General features: G+C 41.2%; 1 protein-coding gene and 1 long non-coding RNA gene across 3 annotated transcripts in view; one reads left to right on the top strand and one right to left on the bottom strand.

Annotated features, from left to right (window-relative positions):
* Window positions 1–26,395, bottom strand: part of apba1a (amyloid beta (A4) precursor protein-binding, family A, member 1a) — a 52,891-nt gene that overhangs the window by 1,680 nt on the left and 24,816 nt on the right. Inside the window, exons 3-11 of one of the 2 annotated variants that reach the window (XM_034595743.1) lie at window positions 8,380–8,478; window positions 7,365–7,404; window positions 6,293–6,438; window positions 3,261–3,347; window positions 2,096–2,281; window positions 1,741–1,920; window positions 1,179–1,391; window positions 655–774; window positions 402–542 (exon numbers count right to left, since the gene is read on the bottom strand). In XM_034595743.1, the coding sequence (XP_034451634.1) occupies window positions 402–542; window positions 655–774; window positions 1,179–1,391; window positions 1,741–1,920; window positions 2,096–2,281; window positions 3,261–3,347; window positions 6,293–6,438; window positions 7,365–7,404; window positions 8,380–8,478 (1,212 nt within the window). The remainder of the gene's footprint in view (window positions 1–401; window positions 543–654; window positions 775–1,178; window positions 1,392–1,740; window positions 1,921–2,095; window positions 2,282–3,260; window positions 3,348–6,292; window positions 6,439–7,364; window positions 7,405–8,379; window positions 8,479–26,395) is intronic. The other variant, XM_034595744.1, reaches the window with a different exon arrangement.
* On the top strand, window positions 4,576–25,744 carry LOC117767933. The gene is made up of 3 exons (XR_004614969.1): window positions 4,576–4,586; window positions 13,418–13,422; window positions 25,559–25,744. It is a non-coding gene; the product is annotated as an uncharacterized LOC117767933 (long non-coding RNA).

Below are 26,395 nucleotides of genomic sequence, written 5' to 3'. Positions count from 1 at the left end.
CACCGATAGGAAGGGAACGTTTTGTAGGACTGAAAACCCGGAACTAAACCTGAAGTTACCCCAATAACCACAAATCCTGCTTTGTAGTATAGGCCCCTGCTTACACTAGGTGCAATGGCATTAGCACCGAGTGTAAAAGCCACTTAGTAAACATCTGATGTCGTTCCTTCTGGTCAGCTACAGAGCTGTGTTATTCACTGCTAATAGCTCCAACAACCATATGACCATAGAGTGAAGAAATTCATGAAAGTGCCACTTTGAATATTTCCCCTAAGTTGCTTCAAGTAGTTAGTAAGTGTCAAAGGGCTTTGGTAAAACATTTTACTTGCAAACTTCAACAAGTCTGTAAAAAGATCCAGATCACAGTGATTTCTATGTCTATGTTCTGTGTGATGCCTCACCTCTCCTACAGCATTGGACAAGATGTGGACAATTTTTTCATGGGGCGTGGCCACCACGCTCTGGCTGTTGATTTCAATGATGCGGTGACCCACTCTTACCCCGCCTCGTTCAGCAATGCCTCCACGCATAAGGCTACAAATCTGTCAAAGGGACAAATCAATTTTTTTACATTACAAATCAAATTGGGTCATATCAATCAAGTACTGTAACAGAACTACAAGTATCATTTAACATAAAAAACGTGCTACACACAATGCCATTCTGGACACTAAAGCCCAGCTGGTAGCGGTGGTCTGGACGTCTGATGAGAACAGTGGTCACTGGGGGACATCTGACTATGTTGAGCTTGATCTGAGACTGGTTCTTTAGACCCTACAAAAAGTTGAAATACAGGATCAGAATTTCTGGCATTGCACTTAACTGCTACAAGGAAAACAGATAACTCTTTTAGGAGTCTTTTCAAAAGAAAGTTTTTCCACATATATTTTAATTATAACCAACTGATGAGATCACACCTGATTTTATCTTTACTGCAGGTTCATCTTTGAATTTCTTCTTGATCTTCATTTTAATGCCAGTAGTGTTAAGTGACCAAGAGGTTAAGGTGTTTACCATATACAGGTAACTGCATATTAGTTACCTATATACAATATACAGGTAACCGTCAGTGTCTCTATGTTAATACAATAAAGGCAACATATGTTGTTATGTTCTTATACTACTTCATTATCAATGTCTTCGTTTCACCATTATTAATAAAATCCTCATACACATACCTTTATGATGCTCTGACAGGTGGACAATGGCAGTCCCACCAGACTGGTTCCATTGATTGACATGATCTGGTCTCCTATGTTCAGTCTGCCAGACCTCTCAGCCGGCCCAGCATGCATTATGTTGGCAATGATGACAGTAGGTAGGATGGAGCCCCACCCACTCTCCACAATGACCACACCCAGAATATCCCCTTTAGCTTTCTCTATGAACACCTGAGCTCACAGCAGGCAGGCCGCAAGCAGAAACAACAAATGTAACATTGCTGCATACTTTGGATACTACAATTTCACATTATCATGAGAAAAACATTAGATATTATAAAAGAGTCTAGTGATATATGTAGTGGTTATTGTTTTATGTACAGGGTTGCATTCATAAAAATGTGATTTACCGTTGCAAACATAGCAAAGCCTTTGGAATCTGATAGTTGATAGCAGTTCAACTTTATGAACCAGAAGCAATGGTAAATGAAGATGACCATTTACTTATTTTCTATTGTCAGAACAAATTATGGTTAAAGAACCTGTATGAACTTGTTTAAATAATAGATATCCTACTTACATCTTTGCAGTTCTCAGACTTGGAGAAGTGGATAAGGTCATCATTGTACATGTCCTGAGTGTTGAGCAGGTCACTGTACTCCTTCTGGCTAAGGTCCTCAGGGTTAATATCATTAGCCCGTAAGAATTCCTGGTAAGCTACACTAAAGGCCTGTCCAATGGATTGTGCAATCAGTTGGGCCTAGAGGACAGGGTGGATATGCTCAGAATTTCTTAATGTTATCTTATCATTAGCTAAATCTTTGTGTAAAAATTGTAGATCATTTCACAGCTGATTAAACTGTCAAAATTACAAAAACTGTATGTGGTCTCTGCTGAGAAGCAAAGACATCATATAGCTTTGTTGATGGACTTACATCCTCAGACTCAAACACATGGCATATCATCTTGTATTGGCGCTTGCTCTCTTGACCTGGGTCTGAGGCTTCCATATTCTCCTGAGATTCAGGTTGAGGCATCCTGCGCCGGGCCATCAGAACCACAATGTTGCCAATGTCAGCAATGTAGGAGATGGTCCGCAAAGGGTGGTCCATCATCGTCTCCTGGAAGTCAAACAGCCATAACAGGCCTCATATCAGCAAAAATTGAGGATGAAACCAAAGTTAGTGAGAGAACATATCAATCTAGATCTTGCATTTCCTGGAAGACAATGCGTGTGATTGCTGCAAGCTATAGTTGAAGTTAGGATGACGTACAAACACCATAAAGCTGTGTGAGTGACAGAGTCATTTCGAAGCTGGAAGTAGTGCAAGTAATACAAAAGTCATACTTGAGGACTGTATAGTAATTTACTGCTCCTCTCTGTGTATCTATTATTCGCGCTGTGCGCCGGTCAACTGCGTCAAGTCAAACTGAGCTTTCATCTGATTGGCCAAATATATTAACATGCAGAGCATGAATGCATGGCGCATGGAACACCATTTACCGCAGTTTAAGCTGTCTTTTGCGGTACATATACAGTATATTGCCCATTTTTATATCGCGATGACGATACATTTTCGATATATCATGACGCCCTAATGGTTACACCACTGTTCTTGGTCTCTCCCCTTCACCCCCCACCCCTCTCTTCTCTTGGTCGCCCACATTGAGTCTGGTTCTGCTTGAGGTTTCTTCCAGAGGGAGTTTTTTTCTCTCTCCACATTTGTCAGTGTTGTTTGTTGTGGGAACTGTAGGGTTTCTCTATAATTTTGTAAGGTCTTACTATGTAAAGTGCCTTCAGGTTTGGCGCTATACAAATACAATTTAATTGAATTATTGATATGTATCTATCAACACACCTTCTTAATCTCTCATGCGATATTTATTTCAAGGGGAGAGCACGGACTTCAGACTCAAATCGATGACATTTTTTTTTCTGTTTAGACATTTTCGTTTTTTAGTGGTATGTCCTGCTTCATTTCCTGACCAGAAAGCATGCACTTCCTAAACTAATTAGAAGCATTATTAATTATATGGATGAGGTAGTGAGAAAAGACATTACAGAAAAGATATGTGTTGTGCTTCAGTCAGAGTGAGTACCTGGGAGTCAGCATTGAGCACTTTGATTCTCTGGGTAGAAATGAAGAGGTCCACCTCTGTCATGGGCTGAGGCACATCCTGAGGGACCTGCACACATGTACCAAGATAAATTCACAAAACAATATTACACACAGATACTCAAAACAAAAGGAAGACAAAAGGGCGGCTGTGGCTGAGGGGTAAAGCGGTCGTCCTCCAACCTGAAGGTCGGCAGTTCGATCCCCAGTCTTCCCCATCTGCATGCCGAAGTGTCCTTGGGCAAGATGCTGAACCCCGAATTGCCCCTCATAGAACAAGAAAGTGCTGCTAATAGATGCACTGCATGAATGTGTGTGTGTGAATGGGTGAATGTAAAACTGTACTGTAAAGAGCTTTGAGTGGTCATCAAGATTAGAAAAGCGCTATATAAATACAAAACCATTTACCATAATAAGGCCATAATGTTAGTGAGCTTATATTCCTGAATAAACAAATGTTCAAAATTAGAGGTAAGTGACTTTTTCATTACAACCAGCAAAACCATGGCAAGAAAACATCTGCAAAGATCAAGCAGCTGGGAATTGAAATAACCTTTAAGATCTGATAACCCAAAGTTATTCTTTGATGCCTGAGTCACACTAGCTGTGGTTGTGCTGTGTAATGGCTGCGCCGATGTACTGCTTCGTGTCGCATTGGCTGTGGTCCAGCTGTGTTCTGCAGTGGAGCTGTTACTGCCAGTGCAATGTTTTTACATAGGGTTTACCTTGAAAGTGGCCACAAATGTGTGAGTGTGTGATAGAGAGAAAGGGAGATAAAAAAGTGCGAGAGAGTGAGTGAGCTAGACTACTACCCACCACCTGAATTTTTTAACGTTAACTTTTAATATAACTACAGCCTTTCTGAGGTTTCTGGTATGACTACTCTATTTCCTTGTATATAAGTAGTCTTGTGTACTCAAACAAATACCAGTACTATACAGTATGAAGCCTGGCATCTTCCGCTCCTGCAAATCTTTCACAATAAAACCCCTTTAAAAACAAATTAATGGATACAGTCAACAGAACGGCTGGAGTGCTTTTATTTTTAAACAGATAGGCTACAGGAAGTGTAGCAAATATTTATGTTTGTGACATTTTCGACAGGTTAACATTTAAACTGTAGTGAAAGAAGAGCAGCGCGGCTTCCACACCTAGACATAGCAAACAAAGCTGCAGAAGTAACTATTACAACTCCTATTACAGCTAATACCAGTGAATTTGTATTCAGCTCAAAAATTTAAATTACTATTTCATTAGTCATCTCAAATGAATGACTCATTTTTTAGATTTGTTTTGAGAGAGAGCGAGAGTGCTCATTGCATGATGAGAGTTCCTCCATAAGTCTATGTCTATAGCAGTATACCTAAGAGATGGCTCAGGGCTCACCTATACCATCTTTAACTATAAGCTCTATTCACTACTTGCACAATGTAGTGTGACGTACTTCAGCTTTCACTTCCTGCCGGGGCCAGACTGTTACTCTCGCGTCAAACTTGATTTCCACACAGGGTTTTCTCTGATGCCGCCTGCATCCAAACTTTGAGCTGGTTCCACAGAATAGGAGCTTGGTAGCTAGAGGATTTACCTACCATTTTACTCTTACAGACTGTAGGAAGTGAGCATGTATTTAGGGAGCAAAGTGATCTGTTGGGGTAATAGGGTCCTATGATGGGGTTTGATTATTAATGGCTTTTACATATTGGGAGCAGGATTTTGAACTTTATTCTGAATTTTAGCAGGATGCGTTGAGAGACAATATTATAAAATATTTAATTTCGATGCCACATGTCTGAACAAGATCAAGAGTGTGATTAAAACAGTGAGTGGGTTTATTTTGTAATTTATAATATTAATACAACTAAATATGATAATATTTTTATATTAACAATTTGGACACTAATGGGGCTTTCAAATGAGCCATAACAACCTTTAGGTGTAGGATAGATTCATAAGTCAGATTTACAAATCATTGCAAACCCTCTTCCTATGCTCATTTGAGTATTATTATGAGTAATTCTCCTCTCCGGTTTACTTTTGATTGAATTAACGAAATAATTTATAGGAGGACAAGAGGGCTTCTGCAGTTGTGGAAGCAAAAGCTTGGGTGTGGGGCAAGATTGGGGAAGCCATAGAGAAGGACTTTCAGTTGGCCTCAAAAAAGTTTTGACAAGCCTTTAGGTAACTCAGGAAAGGAAAACAAGGCTTGGCCCAGTCTGGCAGGGGAGCTGTTGACCCACACTGGTAACAGCATTGGGTGGTGGAAAGAGCAGTTTGAGGAGCTTCTTTTCTATGGAGTCATGGTTACACACACAAACACTCACCATTTCCTGCTGCATGTTCTATGTCAATTCCTGTTTTATTTTGATACTCACGCTTGTCTCTGTTTCTCCTAGGTAGCTTCACTTCTACCCCCCCCAACCCATAGAAACTATTATGTATTTAACTTTCTCTTTTTCTTTCAATCTTTGACCTGATAGAAAATACTTATTGTAAATAACACAATTTATGTTATATTTATTTTTGTTGAAGTGTTATTTTATTGTGAAATATTTGCTCGCTTTAAGGTCAGACAATCTCTTTTCCGTTTTTGTATTACATGCTTTTATTTTGAAAATGAAGGTCCGGTAGAGAGGCGGACTTCCTGTTATGAATCTGTAACTTCACAAAGGGAAAGTTTTATGTTTTAGGGACCCTCTGAAGAGGCAGAAGCTCTTATGGTGTTGTTTTGGGAAGCTTCAAATAAACCTGAAAACATCAGTTAAAAGTCTTGACCATCTTTCGGGGGATATGCTACATTTATAGTAAGGTAAATAAATAATGGAATATCAGGTGATAAATAGAGAGCTGAAGAACCACTTCAAAATCAAAATGCAGCAGTGTGACTCAGCTTGATGCAGACAAGACTGTGGTTAGTAAAAATACACGTGGAAACTTGAGTGTGAAAGCTTAAAATTCAGACCAGCATGGGCATACACTACATGAGGGTGTCTGAGTGTGTACTATCTTTGTTTTCACCTTGATGCGGCTGACGGCCTCCTGTGCCTGCATCATGCGGACGTTCTTGGATGATGTTTTATCCGAGAGCAGCTGAGTGGAGCCAAGGTAGTTGGCTGCAAAGATGATTCCATCAATCAGGTCCTCTGGGTCACATGGGCCTGGAACTGGAGGGACAAGTATTTGAAGCGGATCTGGATAAAAAGGCAGATCAAGAAATTTCTTCCTCTTTCTATAACATGGTGAGATTGGGCATTGGCCTTGGTTCAGGTAGGCTCGCTGCAAGACTTCTTTTTGTTTTCCCAACTACAGTAAAACCGCAGTAAAAACTATAGTTAAAAATAACTAAAGTTATTGTAGTTAAAACATCTAATGACCAGATGTTTATTTCTTTCCTTTCCTTTAATAAAAAAGTCAGCATCCCACATTGAATTGTGTGTCATACAACATCAAAAGGTTTTGAGAAATAAGTTTAAACATTTAGAAAATATCTTTGTATCTACTATATCACAATGTTAGGAATTCCATGTTAACAATGTTACTTTTCATTTCCTTAAACATTCATTCTGAGCTTGCCTCATTATCATTGTCAACTTTTTTTGAAATGTCTTGTAATTCATTTCGGTGGGCCTATTCTGATTTTCTCAGGCATTTCATAGCCCCTTTATTATCCGAGGCTTCTCGTAATAATTTCCTATCACAATCTAATACAATCCTTGTCATATAAAGATATATATAAATCTTGTGCAACATTGATGTCCTCTACAAACACATAATTGTCTATATTACTGCTGAGTGTGTAACAGTTTACTGATACAGTACATACAGTACATCTTATCTAGTTGTTTTTCTCCTTCATGAGCATTCCAAAGTTTCCAAAAGGAATCCTCTGATTTCTTTCAATATTTCAGCAATATTTCCAACCGTAATTTCACCAGGGTGGATAACCAAAGTTCATGCTGTTGAGCTTATGTATGTTTTTTCTCATTAATACACTGTGTCAAAGCCACTGCTGATGTTTTTCCTCCATATAATTTATTCAACTATCCCCTCATAGTTTGAAAACCTCTACACCAGAAGATGAAACACTCACCCTCTACATATGTGGGGAAGGAAGCAAGGCTTCTTCTGGACTATGAATAAAAAGAGAGTAGCATGTTAGGGTTTTGTCAAACATTCTTTCAACTTGACAATGAGAGAAAGGACTGAGAATATCGGAAGAAGAAATTTAACCAAGTTAATGCTAAAGGATGGATAAAATAAAGCAATATAACAAACAGATCCCTGGTTAAAACAAATGTAATACTAAAAAACTATAAAATAAAGCAACAAAAAAATATCTAACGTTAAAGGCCATTTTATAAAAATGTGTTTTCAAAAGACACTGAGGTGGCTTGTCCGATTGCCAGAGGGAGGTTGTTAAACATCTGTGGAGCCCTAACAGTAAATGCCTTACCTCCCTTTGTCTCTAGTCTTAGAGTAACAGCTGGTTAGCAGACGAAGATTATGAGCAGGGTTAAAAGGGGTGAAGAGGTCTGATAAGTAAAGTGGTGCAAGGCCATTTAGTGATTTATGTCACTGAACACAGTTTCCTTATTGGCTGACAGACCAGGGAGTGGGCTAACCTTGTCACATACAACAGGGAAGTTTTGAAAAAGAGGTGTGTCCGCCTCATCTCAGGGGATGAGACCAGCTGGGGGACGCATGAGAGAAAATTGTGAGAGGGGTATTGGAGATGGATGAACCCCTCGTATCACAAAATGTGTTTTGCGTTTTGATGTTATAAAGAACTGTCATTGGTGTAACAATGCTGAGTGAATACAAAGAGCGAGCTGCCCAGCCGACCGTTAAGGTCAGCTCCGAAAAGAATACACCACTGGTAAGCTCACCTGTCTTTAGCTATAGCCTGAAGCTGCAAAGTCGGCATCTATATATGCATAGACAACTATGCCTTGGAAGCCCTACACAAAGCATAAAATCCCAGAGGTTGTGTGGTTGTGACATTTCAATACAAGCAATACTATTTTAACCAGTGCAATGAGGTGAGAATGAGTGATGTTATTTTCGACTTCTTTTGAGATACCTTCTTGTGAAAATGTTCAACACACCTCTTTACTGATAGGAGAAATTTCAACACTGTCATCCTGCAGCAAATGTCTGTGGGATGACTCTGCTCCTGGAGGAGAGGGTGCGCTTGAACCAGGAGACTGAAGGGAGAGAATATGGAGAATGAACAAAAAGCTGAATATTTTGTGAATTAAAAGACTGGAAGTAAAATTGGCTGGAATCAAGCTTGTAATCTAAATGCTAAATGGTCAATCAGTACTAAAATGCTTGGAACAAACTTTTGTGAGGGATGTAAACTGTATGAGCATTACACAGAAATATGTGTTCCAGTGAGCATAAAGTGACATTGAAATCTGTTTATTCGTTTTTGAGCTATTTTGTTGGTAAACATACAGACAGACGAAGAAGAAACCTACATTGCTCCCGGCCATGCCATTGTGCAATATTACAGTGAACGTGTTCCTTCATACCCCCATTGCCAAAGTCTCCACATCTCCAGCAATTGCAAATATGCAGACCCTCAGTCAGTTTGCCCCGGTTTTTCACTTAATTCTAGATCCCTTCACAGCAGAAGAACTAAGATGTATCAAAGACATTCTGAATAAGCATGCAAAACTGTCATCATCTGTCACAGACTTTTTCAGGCTGTTTGGGTCAGGTTACTTATTTCTATTTAATTCGTGAAAAAAAAATCCAGTCTGTCGTCCATTTTATTCCTCATAATGGGCATAGCTCAGGAATCTTCAGAGTAGAAGAAATCAAACTTCCACCTGTCCAAATCTTGCTCCAGCCCCACCAGCACCCTCTTCTCTTCTCATTGTATTCCCACTGTCAATAAGTTGCTATTAAATTAATAAAGCTAGCAGGTATACCATTACTGACAAAAATTCATCAATTAATTTACCTTCCATTATGCTACAAACTGTTTATTCTAACCAATGCTATAAATACTCTTATTTTTCTGATCTCTGTTCTCCATTACATGTGGCATCTATTGCACTTCTGTCCGTCCTGGGAGAGGGATCCCTCACACGTGGCTCTCTCTGAGTTTTTTTACGTTCTTTTTACCCTGTTAAAAGTTTTTTCTTAGTAGTTTTTCCTTACTCTTGTTGAGGGTTAAGGGCAGAGGATGTCACACCTTGTTAAAGCCATATGAGACTAATTGTGATTTGTGAATATGGACTATACCAGGGGTAGGCAACCTTCACTATCAAAAGAGCCATTTTGCCCCCTCTTCCTCCAAATAAAATGTGTCTGGAGCCGCAAAACATATTTGATAACACAGCTTATAATGTTATATATATATATATTGCATTTATGAAATTATAAAATGACAATAAAGAAAACTGTTGACATTTTATTGCTATTTTTACCTGTTACAACAAAGGAAAACACCAAACTCTTATGAAGAGGAGAAGAAAATACACTGGCATAGGCCTACTTTGAAATAAATTATACACAGAACTATGCAGGCCTATTTGAGTTCTCCCCATATTTGTGGGAAATGTATAAAATAAGAAGTAGCCCTCTGAAATAAATAAAACATATAGCTGCAGCCTAATAGCTTAAAAAGAGTAAACATAAAAAAAAGGCCAGTTTGTATTCAATTATGACTAAAGTCCGTTTCAGTGTGCTGTCATCTCTTCTGTTTTTTCCCTCAGCCACGTACAGCAATCAGCCGTCGGGTAATATGATGTGACGCATATTTTAGTTGACGAAATATTAAAACAAAAAGTGAGAGCAGGTCAGACTGGAGGCGGACACAGAAACTGAAGTTCAGTACAAACCAACTGCAGCTTCTGCTCTGATCAAGAAGCTGCGGCGCTGATCCCTGAGCAGCTGTGACCAGAGAAACTCAGTGTTTTCACTGTTTCCACTGTTAAGAAGCAGCCGGTAAGTCACTGACCGGCTGCTTCACGTGAACGAGCTCTGATCTCACTGTGTGTCGCTCTGAGCAAGTGAGTGGGGGCGGGGGTGCGGGGCCTGTGTGTGTGTGCGCTATCTGGGAGCACACTCACACACACGCACACGCACACGCACACGCACACGCACACACATTCGCCCGCTCCTGGTATTTCATGATGGCCTGATACGATGATGATTAAAAAAATGAACGTGAACGTGACGTTCACTCACGTTCACGTTCATCATATGAAAACTGATTCGTTAAGTTCACCGTTCGTGAAAAATATGCGCGACATGCACAACACTGTACAGAGCCACTGCAGAGGGGCTGAAGAGCCGCAGGTTGCCGACCCCTGGACTATACAAATACAATTTTATTGATTGATTGATTGATAGACTTTACAGTATCTGGGGGTCCCCCGCTGGGCAACAAGAGACTCTGCTCCTCCTTTCGTTTTTCTCTTTCTCTCACACTTAGAGCTGATCTTTATAAAAACCTGCAGAATACATGGTTATTTTAATGGATAAATGGGGCACTGATTCTTCTGCAACAATGAAATTAAAACACTGCATAAACAAAATTTATTGTGACTAAACACAATTCACCAACCCAGCACCACCGTGCGTCTTAATGCCCAAGACTCGTTCTGCAGTCTGTCTCTCTCTGAGGTGCCTTTACGGGTGAGGTCCGTTTCTTTAAGCAGGTCCAACACCCCTCGTGGTTTCCCTGTCAAACAGCAGTTCAAAGGGAGAAAATCCTGTGGAGGCCTGGGGAATCTCTCGCACTGCAGACAACAGAGGGTCTAGCCACCTATCATAATTACGGTTGTCCTTATGCGCAAAATTATGAATCAACGACTTCAGAGTCTTATTCAGACACCCATAAAATTGTCTGAGGATGGTACACACTGGTCCGAATCGACTTGCAGCCCAATAACCCCGAAGTTCCCTGAGTGTACGTGACATAAATGCTACAAAGTGTTTATTCTAATCAATGCTGCAAATACTCTTATCTTTCGGATGTTCTCCGTTACACGTGGCATCTATTGCACTTCTGTCCGTCAATAGGAGAGGGATCCTCACATGTGGCTCTCTCTGAGGTTTCTACGTTCTTTTTACCCTGTTAAAAGGTTTTTTTTTTGTTTTTTTTGTTTTTCCTCACTCTTGTTGAGGGTTAAGGGCAGAGGATGTCACACCTTGTTAAAGCCTTATGAGACAAATTGTTTATTTGTGAATATGGGCTATAAAAGTAAAATTTGATTGATTGATTGATTGATTGATTGATTGATTGATTGATAAATGAGGTGCCCTGTTCAGTTAGGATCTCTATTGGGTTCCCAACTTGGGAGATGACCTGAAACAGCGCCTGATCCACACTTTTAGCTGATTTCGTGCGCAGCTGCACTGCTGATGAGGTCCATGCCAATATGCTCAAATGGAACCTCAATAAGTGGTAATGGGGGCAATGGCACTTTAGGAAAGGTTTCGGACAAGATGCACACCAACACTGTACATCTCCTCAAATGCTGGGAAATAGAATCGAGCCATTATCCGGTTAAGTGTTTTGTTGTAACACGTGACCAGCCGTCGGGTTGAAGTGAGCCGCCTGGAAAACCATTTCCCAATGGCTTTTTGGAACCAACAGCTGGGTAAATTCCTCTCCTGTCTGAGTGTCACGACTCACGCATGCATATCGAATGTCCCTGCAGGTTGTGAACGCACCCCAACACACTGCCCCACTAAATTATGAATGTGAACATCCCCAAGTACACATCTAATATCCACCCATGCTGCCTCCACCAAAGCCCTAGTCTAACCAGGTTTTGGTGGATGATGGACTGCGTACATCCAGAATCCACTCAATCGTGTCTGGAGATCCTGTGTGGAGCCATAGCCCTATTGTTCACGGTAAGGATCAGCTGTTAGGGCTCTGTAACACAGCAGTGCTGCCCGAGGAAAGACCCAACGTACCCAGCGATCTGAGGAGAAGGAGACGGGAGCCGTGCTGGAGCCCAGCATCATGCGAGGGGGTGACGCTACAAACCCGTCCTCCCATCCGTCTTCATGGGGAATGTAAGATCTCTACCAAATAAGAGTAAGCGTAGCTGACCCGGCATGCGATGGACGACCTGCTGCGTGGTGCCGGGGCAAAAGACTCCACACCCGAAAAGACCTCAGCAGCTACAGGCTGTTGGCACTAAAATCCCTGCTGATGAAAACCCTGGAGCAGCTCGTCCTCAACCACCTCCACCCCATGGTGAGACCATCGATGGACCTGCTACAGTTTGCCTATCAGCCTGGCGTCAGGGTGGATGACGCTTACATCTACCTTCAACACAGAGATCTTTCTCACCTGGAGATGCCGGGGAGAACTGTGAGGATCATGTTCTTTGATTTCTCCAGTGCTTTAAACACCATTCGACCGGTACTTCTGGGACAAACTGGAGCACGCTGGAGTGGACCTCCACCACACATCCTGTATATTGGACTACCTGACCAACCGACCCCAGTATGTGAGGACCCGGGACTGTGTATCAGACACGGATTTCTGCAGTATGGGGACAGTTCTGGTTCTGTTTCTCTTCACCCTCTACACTGCAGACTTCATCTACAACTCACCCTCCTGTCACCAGCAGAAGTTCTCTGATGACTCTGCGATTGTAAACCTAATCACAGATGAGGTCGACAGGGAATACAGAGGGCTGATTCAGGACTTTGTGGACTGATGCCAGCAGATCTGCCTCCAGATCAACGCGGGAAAATCAAAGTACCTGGGTGTTCACCTGAACAACAAACTGGACTGGACTGATCATGCCAGTGCATTCTTTAAGAAGGGCCAGAGCAAACTCTATCTGCTCAGGAGACTGAGGTCTTTTGGAGTGCAGGGTGTGCTCCTGGAGACCTTTTATGACTCTGTGGTGGCATCAGCCATCTTCTTTGGAGTGGTCGGCTGGGGCAGCAGCATTTCAACTGCTGACAGAAAGAGACTGGATAGACTGATTAGTAGGGCCAGCTCAGTCAAGGGATACCCACTTGACCCAGTGGAGGTGGTGGGACAGAGGAGGATGATGGCGACGCTGTCTTATCTGACAACCAGTCCACCCTTTGCAGGACACCAACACAGCACTTAGCAGCTCCTTCAGTGACAGACTGATTCCCCCTAAGTGTCTGAAGGAGAGGTATTGCATGTTACTTATTATTACTTACCTATGCCCATTTTTGACTCTAACCCCCTGTTGGTCAGGAGCAGCACCAGCAGTAGCTAGAGGCAAAGAAAAAACAGACTGGGGGTTATTGCGGGACTGAGGGGAGGAGGTAGCTGGAGCCCAGTTTGTGTATGTGGGCTGGGGTAGGTCGCAGCTGTCCCTCTTGTCCCTGACTCCTGGGCTGGATGGCACGTGGTCCACGGTGGATAGCGGCTGCCTGGTTCATAGGTGGCATAGGTGGCAGTGGCATCGCAGCATCCCTCTGTTGTTGTCCATAGACGAAAGGAAGGCCGGTGGGTCCCAGCTTGGTGGACCGTAACCTGCGATGGTGATCCTCTCGGGAGCAACAAAGCCGATCGAGGACTGCTCTTTTAATGTCCTTGACTTTTCCCCAGGAGGAAGCCAGCAGGCCGAGCTCCACTGTCTGAGCTTTCCCCGACAACAAGGAAAGCAGACAGATGCACACCACTCCGCCACACACCAGATGTACGCCACCGCCTTAGCCTCAAACATCTCAATGAAGGACAGGGGATTGTCCGCAGTATTGCCTTTTAATGGGCAGTAAGCAATGGGGTGTCACGATATGAAATATCACGGTTTCACGATTATTGATACTAAAGAAGGAAAAAGATACACAACAAGAAATATATAGCTAATAATATAGCTAATGAACAAAAAAACATGTATTATTATCATCATCTTTGTCCAGTTAGTTTTTATAGTGTAAGGTTTGGCTATTTAAAAGTAATTTATGTAATCTATTTTATTTAGTTGCCTTATTGTGGAAGGTTGTTCAGTGAAATTGTGTTTCCTGTCATCATAACCAGTGTACTTGTTTTGGACTTTAATTGTGAAGGGTCACGGACGGAAGCTGTTCTCTTTTGGGATCGACGTCTTGACAAGTTGTGAAAAAACTGACATATTATCCTGGTTCAAGCACACATTCTTTGTGTCCTTATTGTTCTATTACCTCTCAATATAGGTGAATTAAACTCTACATTTATAATGGTTGGTAGGAAGAGAGGGAGAGAGGGTGTGTTGTTGTTAAGTCAGTTCCCTCTTCTCAACTGAGGCTTCAGTGGCTCGCACACACACAAAACGTCACTCCTGAGAGATTTCACCGCACACCCAAATTAAATGACTCGCAAGAGGCAGGACACCATTTAGATATCGTAGGTTTTACAATTCTTACGGTTATGAAACCGTGGCGTTATGAAGCGGCGGTTATCGTAAAATCGATTAATCCAGACAACCCTAGTCACAGCTGGCCGCAGTAAACAGCGTTTTTCGTCGTTCCGCAGGTCACAATTGGGTCTGGTCCACCTGCATGGGCTCGGGACATGAGCTCTGCTACTGGTGATCTGTGTGGGGAAAACTGAGGGTGCCTGGCTAGCCTCTCCTTCTGTCTTTGTTTTAGCCTGGTATTTATGCGAATGGCAATATAGTCGAGTGCAGAAGGTATTTTGCGGGTAGCGATTTCATCCTTTATTGTTTTAAAAAGTCCAATAAAAAAGGCATCATACTGAGCCTCCACATTCCAGGAACAATTAGCAGCTAATGTGCGAAAATCAATGGCATAATAGACATAGACTGACCTTTTCCCTTGGTGTGCCTGTACCAAGACCCGTGCTGCCTCTCTGCCACTGACAGACCTGTCGAAAAACCTTTATGTCCTTAAACTGGTTCAGATCCTACCTTTCACCAAAGTTTCTTACTCGCTATGACCGGCTCAGTCTCATTCCCCTCAAACATGCAGTATTGTGTCCCCAAGCGTTCAATCCCAGGTCCCGTTCTATTTTCCATCCCTTTCCTCCGGCTTGGCCACCATCCGCAAATATATTGTGATGATGACACAAAGCTCTATATTCCTATCAGTCCTAATGACCAATCAAACATTGCAACTCTCCACAAGTGCCTCGCTGAAATGAAACATAGGATGGCAAAACATTTTCTCCATATCCGAAGTAAAGGTCTTTGGTCCCACCTCTAGCATAAATGAAATCACGGAAAACCTTGGTGAACGAGCATAATTTAATCAGTCCATAGCCAGAAATCTGGGGTTGGTCTTCGACCAAAACTGACGCTTTGAACCCTGCATTAAGAAGTTTGTGCAATCATGTTTTTATTATTTAAGAAACATCGTGGGCGCCTGTTCCTGTCCCTGGGACCTTGTCGGCAGCATGGCCGATGCTTGCTCCTTGTCGTCCCACTGCCTTCTGCCTGAGACCCACTTCTGGTTCCCTGTCTTTGCTCCTCAAGCTACAATGGCCTTCGACCCCTGTGCTTGAGCAGCAGTCTCGCCCATGTATTGACTTGCGAGGAATCCGATGTATTTGTTAAAACAAATGCCCACTAGCATTAATTAGTTCGGTCTTCAAACCCCTAAAAGGGCAGACTGTTTTTTTTAAAACTCGACCTCTGGAATGCTTATGCTTGTTCGCATCAGGTAGGGAGACAAATGGAAGATGGCATTTGATACACCTATAGATTGCATTTTAGACGACATTCTGATTTTTGAGGTGGAGCACCCGAGACATGTCTGTCACATTTTGCTGTGTGAGTTCCACATCGATTCAGTATCCTTTCTAGGGTATAAATTGGCGGAGGGGCAGATGCACACTGACCCATCCAAAGTGCAAGCAGTGGCAGATTCTCAACATTTGGACCATAAGCTCCATCCCAGTGCCTTCTTCTGGCTGCTGTGGCTAAGTGGTAGAGCGTTCGTCCTCCAACCAGAAGGTCAGCGGTTCATCCCCAGTCTTCCCTGTCTGCATGCCGAAGTGTCCTTGGGCAAGATGCTGAATGGCAGGTGTGTATACGCACAAAAAAGTGCTGCTAACAGATGCACTGTATGAATGTGTGTGTGAATGGGTGAATTGCAAACTGTAATGTAAAGCACTTTGAGTGGTCATCAAGACTAGAAAAGCGCTATATAAATACAAACCATTTACCACACCCGCTGACTCTCCACAGAGAGGAATTACGACATGGGCAACAGGGAACTGCTATAGCAGTCAAACTAGCATTGGATAAGTGGAGACACTGGCTCGAGGAGGCCGAACAATTATAAGAATTAGACACTCTGTCCCATCAATTCAGGTCCGACGAGGCCCACACACAATCTTGCTTGCATCCTATGTTGTTGCCTGTGTCACCTGGAAGATTGAGTTTGTGGTGAAAGAAACCAGACCCAGGTAATGGTCCACCTAACTGCCTTTTTGTTCCAGACTCTGTGCCCCCTCAGGTTCCCTCAAAGTTTGCCTGCCACCTGGGGGTTTCTCGGACTGTGGACCTCCTGAAAATGGTGGCCTACTATGGTGACTGACACATATCTCTGCCAAAGGCCTCGCACATTCCTTCACCCAAATTACTGAGTTCGCTCCCAGTGCCTGGCTGCCCCTGTTCCCACATCACTCTGGACTTCGTTACTGGTTACAGGTTATAGTAAGTAAGTAAGTAATCATGACCATCATAGACAGATTTTCCAAGGCTGTACATTTTGTCACTCTCCTAAAGTTGCCCTCTGCTTCAGAGACCACTGACCTATTGGTGCACAATGTGTTTCGCCTTCAGGGAATTATTTCTCTCCTCTATTCCTTTCAAACTTTCTTCCAGATAAAAAAAAACGTACCGAGATGTATTGGACCATATGTTATAGAGAAGATCATTAACCCGTCAGTTGTTAAACTTAAGTTACCTAGTTATATGAAAATACATCTTTCCTTCTATGTATCACAAATTAAGCCCGTCTCTGACAGCCAGCTAAGCCCTCCGGCTGTCACCCCTCCGACCCTCCAGTTCATCGATGATCATCCTGCCTACACTGTCCAGCGGCTGTGTAGGCAGGTGCAGAGGAGCGGCCAGGGATTCCAATACCTGGTTGACTGGGAGTCTAGGAGGAATGGAGCTGGGTGTCTTGATCCCACATTCCGGACCACCTCTATTAACAGACTTTTACTAGCGCCATCCAGACAAGCCTGGTAGACCCCCTGAAGGTGGTCATTAAGGGGGGGTACTGTCATGGTCTGTCATCTGTATTGGCTCAACTCAGTCTCTTTCAGTCTGTTTTTCCATCTACTGATCCCTGATTCCTCTGCCTGCCTCAGGTATTCACCTGCCTGCTTGCCTGCCTTGCCTATACTATGCAGCCACACCCCCTTTCAACCTTGATGAGATCAGGAGGGGCATCTTATAATTGATCAATAATGGGACTAAAAATAAAGTGTTGCCTTTTCTTTAGGGGCGGATCATTTCTCAAAACATATCGATGCAAATAATACTAACTCTTGTTGACTCACAGTACTATTAGAGATATGATTAATAGAACTGATAGCAACGAATGATTTTCTCACTTTCTCATGAACATCATTCAGTAATTAGTCACATGCAAAAAGGTGCCCAATGCTTAGCAGTTATTAAACCATATTTGGAAGTAGCCTATATTCCAAAAGGTGTAATCAGCTCCAAATGACTTCATAAAAGGGAAAATAGCTGCACCAGTTACAATATTAAAATATTAATGCAAAAGTAAAAGTAATGCAGATGCAAATAGGATATGATATATATAATATAAATTGAAAGTCCAACTTCATTATAAATGCTTTAAATTAATTGTAGTAATTTGTATTTGAGATATTTCGATAAACAAATCATTATAACAGACATTTAATTCTTGATTTCCAAAAGATGGCAATATAATGTTAGCTACCAGGATCACTCACTCTTGAGACAAACAATACAACCACTTCTACAAACATAAGTCACCAACACAGCAATATAAAAATCATTACAAACTCTTCAAACTGTCCACACCTCATCTCTATCATGTTGGTCAGTCGGCATCTTCTGTTTATTTCGTTCCTCCTCAAGCTTTTCCACTTGAAACATCCAAAAGTTTTCCATGGCTTTCAATAACTGGACAAACCTAGTTGAAGCTCAACAAGTGTCCAAAGTGAACTAGCACAGAGAGTGGCTGCACATAATAAATGCAACAGTGCTGTCTGCAGAGTCCACTGCTCAGGTGACACTGGGATATCAGGATACATCATAAAATCAACAGCCTGGGACTGTTTGTTGGCCTGAAATTGCTCAGATGACACTAACATTAATGTCATCTTTACAAATCAAAATAATAGGGTAAATTGTGGTCACGTGATTCTAAATAATAAGTTAACAGCAGCAGAATTATATAAAAAAAACAGGCTTCAGGTATTTTCTGTGCACTGTGATGTCAGCAGGAAAGTCACTCTGTTACTGGATCCTCACTGAATTATTTAACCAGTTTTTACCTTCATGTTTCTCTAGCTCGCCATTATTGAATAAATCATTAGGGGGAGGGAGGGGATTGACAACAGGAGGGGAGGGGAAGTGGAGACAAGTAACACATTATAGGGATTTCTAAGCAAGAACAATAATTTGATTAACCACCATGAAAGAGAGAGTTATGATCTGTCAAGAGTTATCAGGAGATGAAATATCCCCCTGGCACCCACAAAACTTGAATAAATTGATTATTTGTCACTATCTCACTTACAGAATCCTATGGGGTATCTTGCTTATTGGTAAAATTCTGATTTGAGAGCCTATTCTCAATTTGCCCAAACTTGTGATGAAAATAAAGAAAAACAATATAGCCGCTGAGGAGCCGCTCAGATGAGGCCAAACAAACAGCTGTCACTCATGAAGTGCAACTCTCAACAGAGATGAGAAGGAATTGAGAAGGAAATCATTTTTTTCAGTAAATACTTTTTTAGTCTAACATTTGATGACTACTTATTCCATTTTTCCAGGAACTGATGGTGGAAAAAGGTAACGAGTGAGGCGTCTCTCTTCTCTTCTCTGTTGAGAGTTGCACATGCACAGTATTTTATTGATTCCGCAGGACAGTTAAGCTAAAGTTAGGCAGCTGTTGCCCTGCCAATAATAAACAGTTTTCAATTGAATTTATGATACTTTCTCATTCCTTGATTTTATACATTGTTATTTATATAGTTAAATAAAAAAATAGTACTACATATAAGGTGTTGTTAATATAGGTAAATAAATAAATAGTGCAACATGATACATAGAAGGCTTTCAAATTGAAATCCGATCGCTCAGACCACATTCAGCAATGTGTCCTGGGCCACAATGAAGGATCGTATACACACCTGCCGTCCTGTAAGTACACATGAAACACGTTGTCTGATCACCATTTGCTTCTCTGTGATGCAAATAACGTGTTTGTGCTCTCGTTTAAGTAGCAGATGATTGTCTACCACAATATCACCAGACTCCCTTTAAAATCCAACACTTTTGATAGTTGTTGAGTCAAGAGAAATTTTATAAACTTCACTGTTAAAAATGTCTGTTTAAATTAACAGTGAAATTCTGTAAAATCAAGGCATTAAAAAATTGTAAATAGAAAAACACTAAACCATTGTCTAAATGGTTTTAACACATAAAACCTGTAATACAAAAATCTATTACAGAAACAAACTTTATAACATTTTACAAATTCAATTATGTTTATTGAACTATTATTTACAGCCTTACAAAATCCATTTAGTTGCAAACTGTCCATAATGGCTAACTATTTTTTTTATATTGTGGACAGATGACTGAGAGATTCACACTTCGGTCCATGAATATTAGGACAATGACAAAAAATGTGCCTGCTTGGCACAGTCTGAGATTAAAAGAAAAATATCCTTGGGTTTGTTTGAATTTGAAACTGATCCAGTAAAATCACTGAGTGCTACAGTTTGATTCTGTTCTGTGATTGGACTATTGGTATTATCGCAGGAGCAGCGAGCTCGGCCGAGTTCAAGTCTGGTTACTGAAGACGTAACAGGCCGGTTGCGCATAGTGTTATATGCTGTATTTGCGAGAGTACACGGAGAGTCACCTTCCAACAGGTAAACAATTCAAACTTTAAATGCGTGGCAGTTTCTTTCTGAAAAAATGCAAAATGTGCATGAGTTGGGGCAGGATTACATTAAACTAAGATCACTTTAATAAATAAAATATAATATATAAAAATAGCACCAGATAGCAGAGATCTGTTGTCTGCTTGTCATAAAGGACCATTGAGAATCACATTTTCAAGAGCTCAGATATTCATGTTCAAATACATTGAGCTTGAAAAAATACCATTAAGTAAATTATGAAAATATAACATAAAGGATTGCTCACTACATACCTGTGAAACAAACCTATGAGAGTCAGAGTTTTGGGAAAAACAGTCTTGTGAAACAGACTCGGAGGATTTTGGTGACATAAGTGATAGACAGAAGTCAAAGTCCAACCAGTTCTTTACTGAAAATCCAGCATGCCTAAATGTAATTCTATACCAGGATGCTTTTGAGATTGTGAATCCCTTTGGCTTTGCTAACAAAAAGCACAAAGTTGTTGCAGTCTATCTTTCTGTGCAAAGCGCTATATAAATACAAACCATTTGCCATTTACCTTGTTTTGTTGTGTGGAGAGAATGACCTGAAACAATTGAGGAGTGCTATGGTGTTCTTAGATGTAAGAGGATTTAAATGATTTCGAAGAAAATGGAGGTGTAGGTGATGAAACAGTTAAGGGCGGGCTGTATTGTATTGCTGGTGACAATTTGAGGTCACAAAGCATTGCTGGATTTACTGAGGAATTTAGTCATTCTGAGTACTTTTGCAGCTGGTCCACAGCACACCCTTGAATGATACAACCCTGCTGTTGGTGATCTAGCTGAAGGTAGTCAACACAGCAAAGGCATAAAGGTAAATTCTACTTTCAATGCTCTGAAATCTTTTCATCTTTGCCAGCCTGAATATTTGAGGGTGTTATATAATGATATTGCTCTGTACTTGAAGTTTTTAATTAAGAAATAGAAATGGTTTAAATATTCACTTTTTAACTGCCGCATCAAGCAGTTTGAGTACAAAGGAGATGATGCTCTCACAAAACCCTGTGCTGTTAATCCAAACCTTTCCAAGCTTTCAGGTCAAGCCATCCAAAATTGGAATTTCTTGAGGTTGCTGCCTGTTTTCATCAGTGACAAGGTTAAGACAAGGTAAGATGATGTGTGGGAGTTAATGCTGCAGCTTAAGGATATTGTTGATATTATATGTGCACAACAGATTTGTCACAGGTAGCCTATCTTGACATTATAATCCAAGAGTATTTGGAATCAAGAAAATTTTAATTTCCAGAGAGATCACTTAAACCAAAACACCATTTCTTGCGGCACTACCCAGGACTGATTTTGAAATTTGGCCACTTAATCAGATTATGGACGATGCCTTTTGAAAGAAAGCTACTTCAAGTGATGTGCCACGCATTTGAAAATGTTTTAAAACATTTGACTAATGTGAGGATGCAATCAGCTTCTGCAAGTCAAAGGCAGTTTTTCTTATTACCCCAGCCTTTATAGTGAGGCAGTTAAATCTGTAGTGAGAGAGTTTGGCTTTTCAGAAAACCAAACCAGTATTTCCACAGGCATTCAGTATAAAGGGACATCCTATACAAAAGCGAATTTTCTTGTGTCAAAAAATGATGAGTCCATGGAGTTAGGAGAACTTAATTCACAATGATGCTGGTGTGTTTTTTGTGATGAACATTCATAAAGCTGACTATCATTCTGAATATCATCTGTACTCAGTGACAAAACAGAGAACAAGGCTGCAGTGTCTCAACATGAGCGTCTTGGGTGACTTTGATCCGTTACCATCATACATTGTTGAAGGGCACTAAGTCAATCCACTGAAACACAGTGTGTTGTCTAAATAAACATCCAATCTTAGTCACTGTGGTGGAGAAACCATATTTAAAATGCAAATGTATGCTTACTCAAAACAACAGATTTACAGAAGAACATACTAAAAGTAGAGGTTCCCATTTGTATGTTCACAATGTATGGTGATACTTCACTAAATTTGCAATAACATTTTTTTCTTCTTCTTCCATTTGTAATCTTGAAAAAATATTCGTTCTTCCTTTATTCCAGAAATGGCTGACTTGAAGCAAACATTTCAATGCGCCACCATCAATGACATCTTGCCTGACATTCCAGAGATGAACAAAGACATTATAGAAGAGACCCTACTGTCCATAAGGGTGGAGACATACAATGACTTTCAGTTTATTGAGGAAGCTGATTTGGTGTCAGCGTTGAGGCCAGTTCAAGCTTGAAAAGCCCTTGCTGCTTCGAAGCAGATATGTAAATCAAGTATTGCAGTAATGCCCAAAGTAGCCTGCATGATCAGAAATCATAATCATTAAAAATATAGAAACATTCATATTGTGTTCCTTATAACTCTTATTGTGTATGTGTGTGTGTTTTTGCAGGCCAAACTCCTGACACCAGCAGCTCATCTGTCTGTGCCTCCCCAGGACCCCCCGCATAATTGCAGTCTTTTTCACCCAGAAGCACATCCTCAGCCTCTTTCAGTAGCTGCCAAAGTTCAAAGCCATAGATTAGGTGGATATCTTTATGATCCCATGGGAGAAGTTCCCAGAGGAACCGATGCAGTCATTGGAAAGAGGAAAGTGTCCAAGTCCTCGAATGAGAAGGGAGATGGTCCGGATTGTCATTTGTGAGGTGGTACAACAAACTAACTATAAGGAACTAAGTCTGTATCACTCTTCACTCTTTAGTCAAGCAGTTGCAAAATACAAAATAAGAAAACGAAAATATTTCAAAGATGAGTCTGTATTATCAGTCTAGAACAAAGAGCAGCAATTCAGGACACATACGGATGCATGAAGTGGGATATGAAATACCTGCCCTAGGAGACACCCCAGAGAGCCAACAGCAGAAAATGGAAAAACTGATGATGATGGCTCAGCAAACTGATGCAAGAGGAGGTGAAACGTCTAAGAACTTGGTATGGCAGTACACTTCGAGGTGCTCACTGGAATTGAGCTTAAAGAAACCTTCATACAAAAACGTGGATCTGAAATGGGGTGTGGCTCCTAAACTACATGAACACTGTTGGTATACAAAATTATAAAGTACAAATTGTTCCTACAGGATGTAACAAAGTTTAAAGTGATGAGGGGAGAGCTGAGTGTTTGCTCTGAAGACGTTAAAGAGATGGTGCTGCTCCTGCTGTCCTACTTTGACAAGAAGATGCAATGTTCTGTTATACGAAGGACACATGCCTGGCAGGGGAAGTACAGATGGACCAAGTTCACTTGACTCTCACCATTGTTGTGTGTGGTAAGTTTTCTTATTTATCACTTTGTCTTTCTTTAATTGTGTTAATATAAGCTGTTAAAGTCCTATTCAGACTAAATCGTGCACTGTGGCGATTAACGTACTGTAGGACTGTGTGCAGAGATGTGGGCGTGTTTAGTCTGTGTTTAAGAATGTAACCGCTGTCAAACAGTCAAAATAATGATTTATTCTCTGATTCAGCAGGTTTCAGACAACAACTGGCAATTTACATATGCTATACAAACACTTTTGTCTTTCGCCCTATCTTTAAAACAAGTGAACACAAACTATTTTTTATGTACTTATTATCGCTATTCTGCAGCACTGCTGGGTTCATGAAATTAAGACACAAAGTATCATCCTTTGATAATTATTTGGTTTCAGAGATATTTCAGGCTTACTGACGAGTGGTGTAAAGACCATCATTGCATCTACCATCCAAAAAAGCATACTAAACTGTTGTGTTTGACTCCAGGGCGAAGTACAATGGCACAAGCTTTAAGGAACATCTTCTTCCAGGACCAAATTTGATTAATAATCTAACTAGCATCCTCATAAGGTTCAGACAGCACCCCATCTATCCAATATGTGACATAGAGAAAATGTTTCAACAGTACCACGTCCAGGAGGATGACCGCAACTACCTGCGTCTCCTGTGGTGGAGAGATGGAGATGTGAACACAAAACCCCAGGAATACCGAATGAAGGTGCATCTGCTTGGTGCAGTGTCATCCCCTGGCTGTGCAAATTATGGGCTAAAATACCTGGCAAAGGAAAACAATTACTCACATCCAGTAGGAACCCAGTTCATTACAAAAGATTTTTATGTGGATGATGATAAGCACAGACACTATTGAGATATCAATCCAGTTGGCAGAAGAGGCAAGGGAGATATGTTCCAAAGGTGGCCTCCGCCTTTCACAAATTTGTGTCCAACAGCCATGCTGTCCTAAAAAGCATCCCTTCATCAGAATGTGTGACAGGCACAGAGACAAAAGACCTAACGTTCACTGACATGCCACAAGAACGAGCGTTAAATGTTAAAGTCACCCGTAAGAAAATGACTTGAGTCAAAGTCTTAAAGTAGCTCATATTAAATAGTATCAAAAGTAAAAGTACAAGTACCAAATTTTAAAATGCAAAGTGCTTTTTATAGTAGGCCTATACAGACACAAAACAACCAAAACATTTTCTCTTCAGACTTTATTTCTACTGACTGAAAAATTATAACAAAAATACACCTCGTGTGTCTGCCTAAGAGAACTAATAGACCACAGTATAACCACAAAACAATTCTGTAAATATCACTAAACATGGACCTTTCACTTTCTAATCAGTAGCAGGAATGACACACAATGCCCCTTATGATAACTCAGCAGAAGGAAACAAGTTCTAGGCACACAAAATAGGATAGTTTTCCTCTTTTGCTAACAACCTGCACAGTGCTAGTACAGAGAAGAAAAAATCACTGGACACAGTCTAGTTTTGCTGCACGCCAAATTTCAGACAGAATAATGAAGACTGAACTGAACCGAGCTCCTGCATGAGCACCTGGATAATTCTAAAGGGAATAAATGGATGGGGAATGTGCTCGTGTTGATTAAGTCCCTGCCCTTTGTACACACATCGCTACTACCCATTGGATGGTTTAGTGAGGTCCTCGGTTCGGCCCCGCCAGAGTCGGTAACGGCCCTGGCGGAGCGCCGAGAAGACGATCAAACTTGACTATCTAGAGGAAGTTAAACTCGTAACAAAGTTTCTGAAGGTGAACCTGCGGAGGTATCATTACCGGTACAGCCTGCTTGACTCCGGAGGACCAAGGCAGCCCGACCGACCTCCGGACACTTAGGGTCACGCACTGCCCCCCGACGGCAAACACGCCGCCGGGCCTACGCATCTCCTGAGGCAGGGGGCACGCGAGTGAGCGAGAGAGAGGTGCGCCATGCGTAAAAGCGCGCGTTGCGCCAACCTCCGCTGCTCAAGTATCGAGCCAGTTTTGAGAAGATAAGAAGTAGAAAGTACAGAAATTTGTGTTCAAATGTAGCGAGTAAAAGTAAAAAGTCGACAGGAAAATAAATACTCAAGTAAAGTACAGATATGTGAAAAATCTACTTAAGTACAGTAACGAAGTATTTGTACTTCGTTAATTCCCACCTCTGATGATTATCGTGATAAGATTTCTTTCCATATCACCCAGCACTAGTCTATGGTTAGTCAAAGGGGTCTTAAAAGGTCTTCGATTTCTCTCCCCTTAACAAGCACTGATTGATATATTGATGGTAAGAACTTATTATGACCTTGAAAAATTTAATTGAATTAAATTCTCAAATTGATATGTGAAATGTTAAGAAAAGTCATGTTTTTAAATTTTTTTAATTCATTTTTCCATTAATCCATTTTTTGTTGATTTTTTTTTCCTATTTCAGGGCAATCCTGCTTTTCCTCGAGACAGTTCATGCTGAGTGTGGATTGAAACATTGTGCAGGACAGCATCCCCTTCATCATCTCTGCCCTGTGCCTGATGTTTGGAAGCTATTACTGTTTCAACATCCATTACCCAGCTCAGCTAGCATCAACCCTGGAGTTTCTACAGAGGTGTGTCTTGTTGGATTGGCTTTATCAAACATTTTACTGTATTGCATTGAAACACATCTAAGGTAGCTGATGAATTCACTTAGGGTTTGAGGTCATTTTACCTTTTTACTGTGATAAGTCGCTATAAAGCTGCAGTGCTGTGCTTTTGTCGGTACACAATCCCCATTGACA

The sequence above is a fragment of the Hippoglossus hippoglossus genome, chromosome 9, assembly GCF_009819705.1.
Source record: "Hippoglossus hippoglossus isolate fHipHip1 chromosome 9, fHipHip1.pri, whole genome shotgun sequence".
NCBI classification, from domain to species: Eukaryota; Metazoa; Chordata; class Actinopteri; order Pleuronectiformes; family Pleuronectidae; genus Hippoglossus; species Hippoglossus hippoglossus.
The sequence above is the reverse complement of the archived record's forward strand: the minus strand, read 5'-3'. Positions and strand labels throughout refer to the sequence as shown.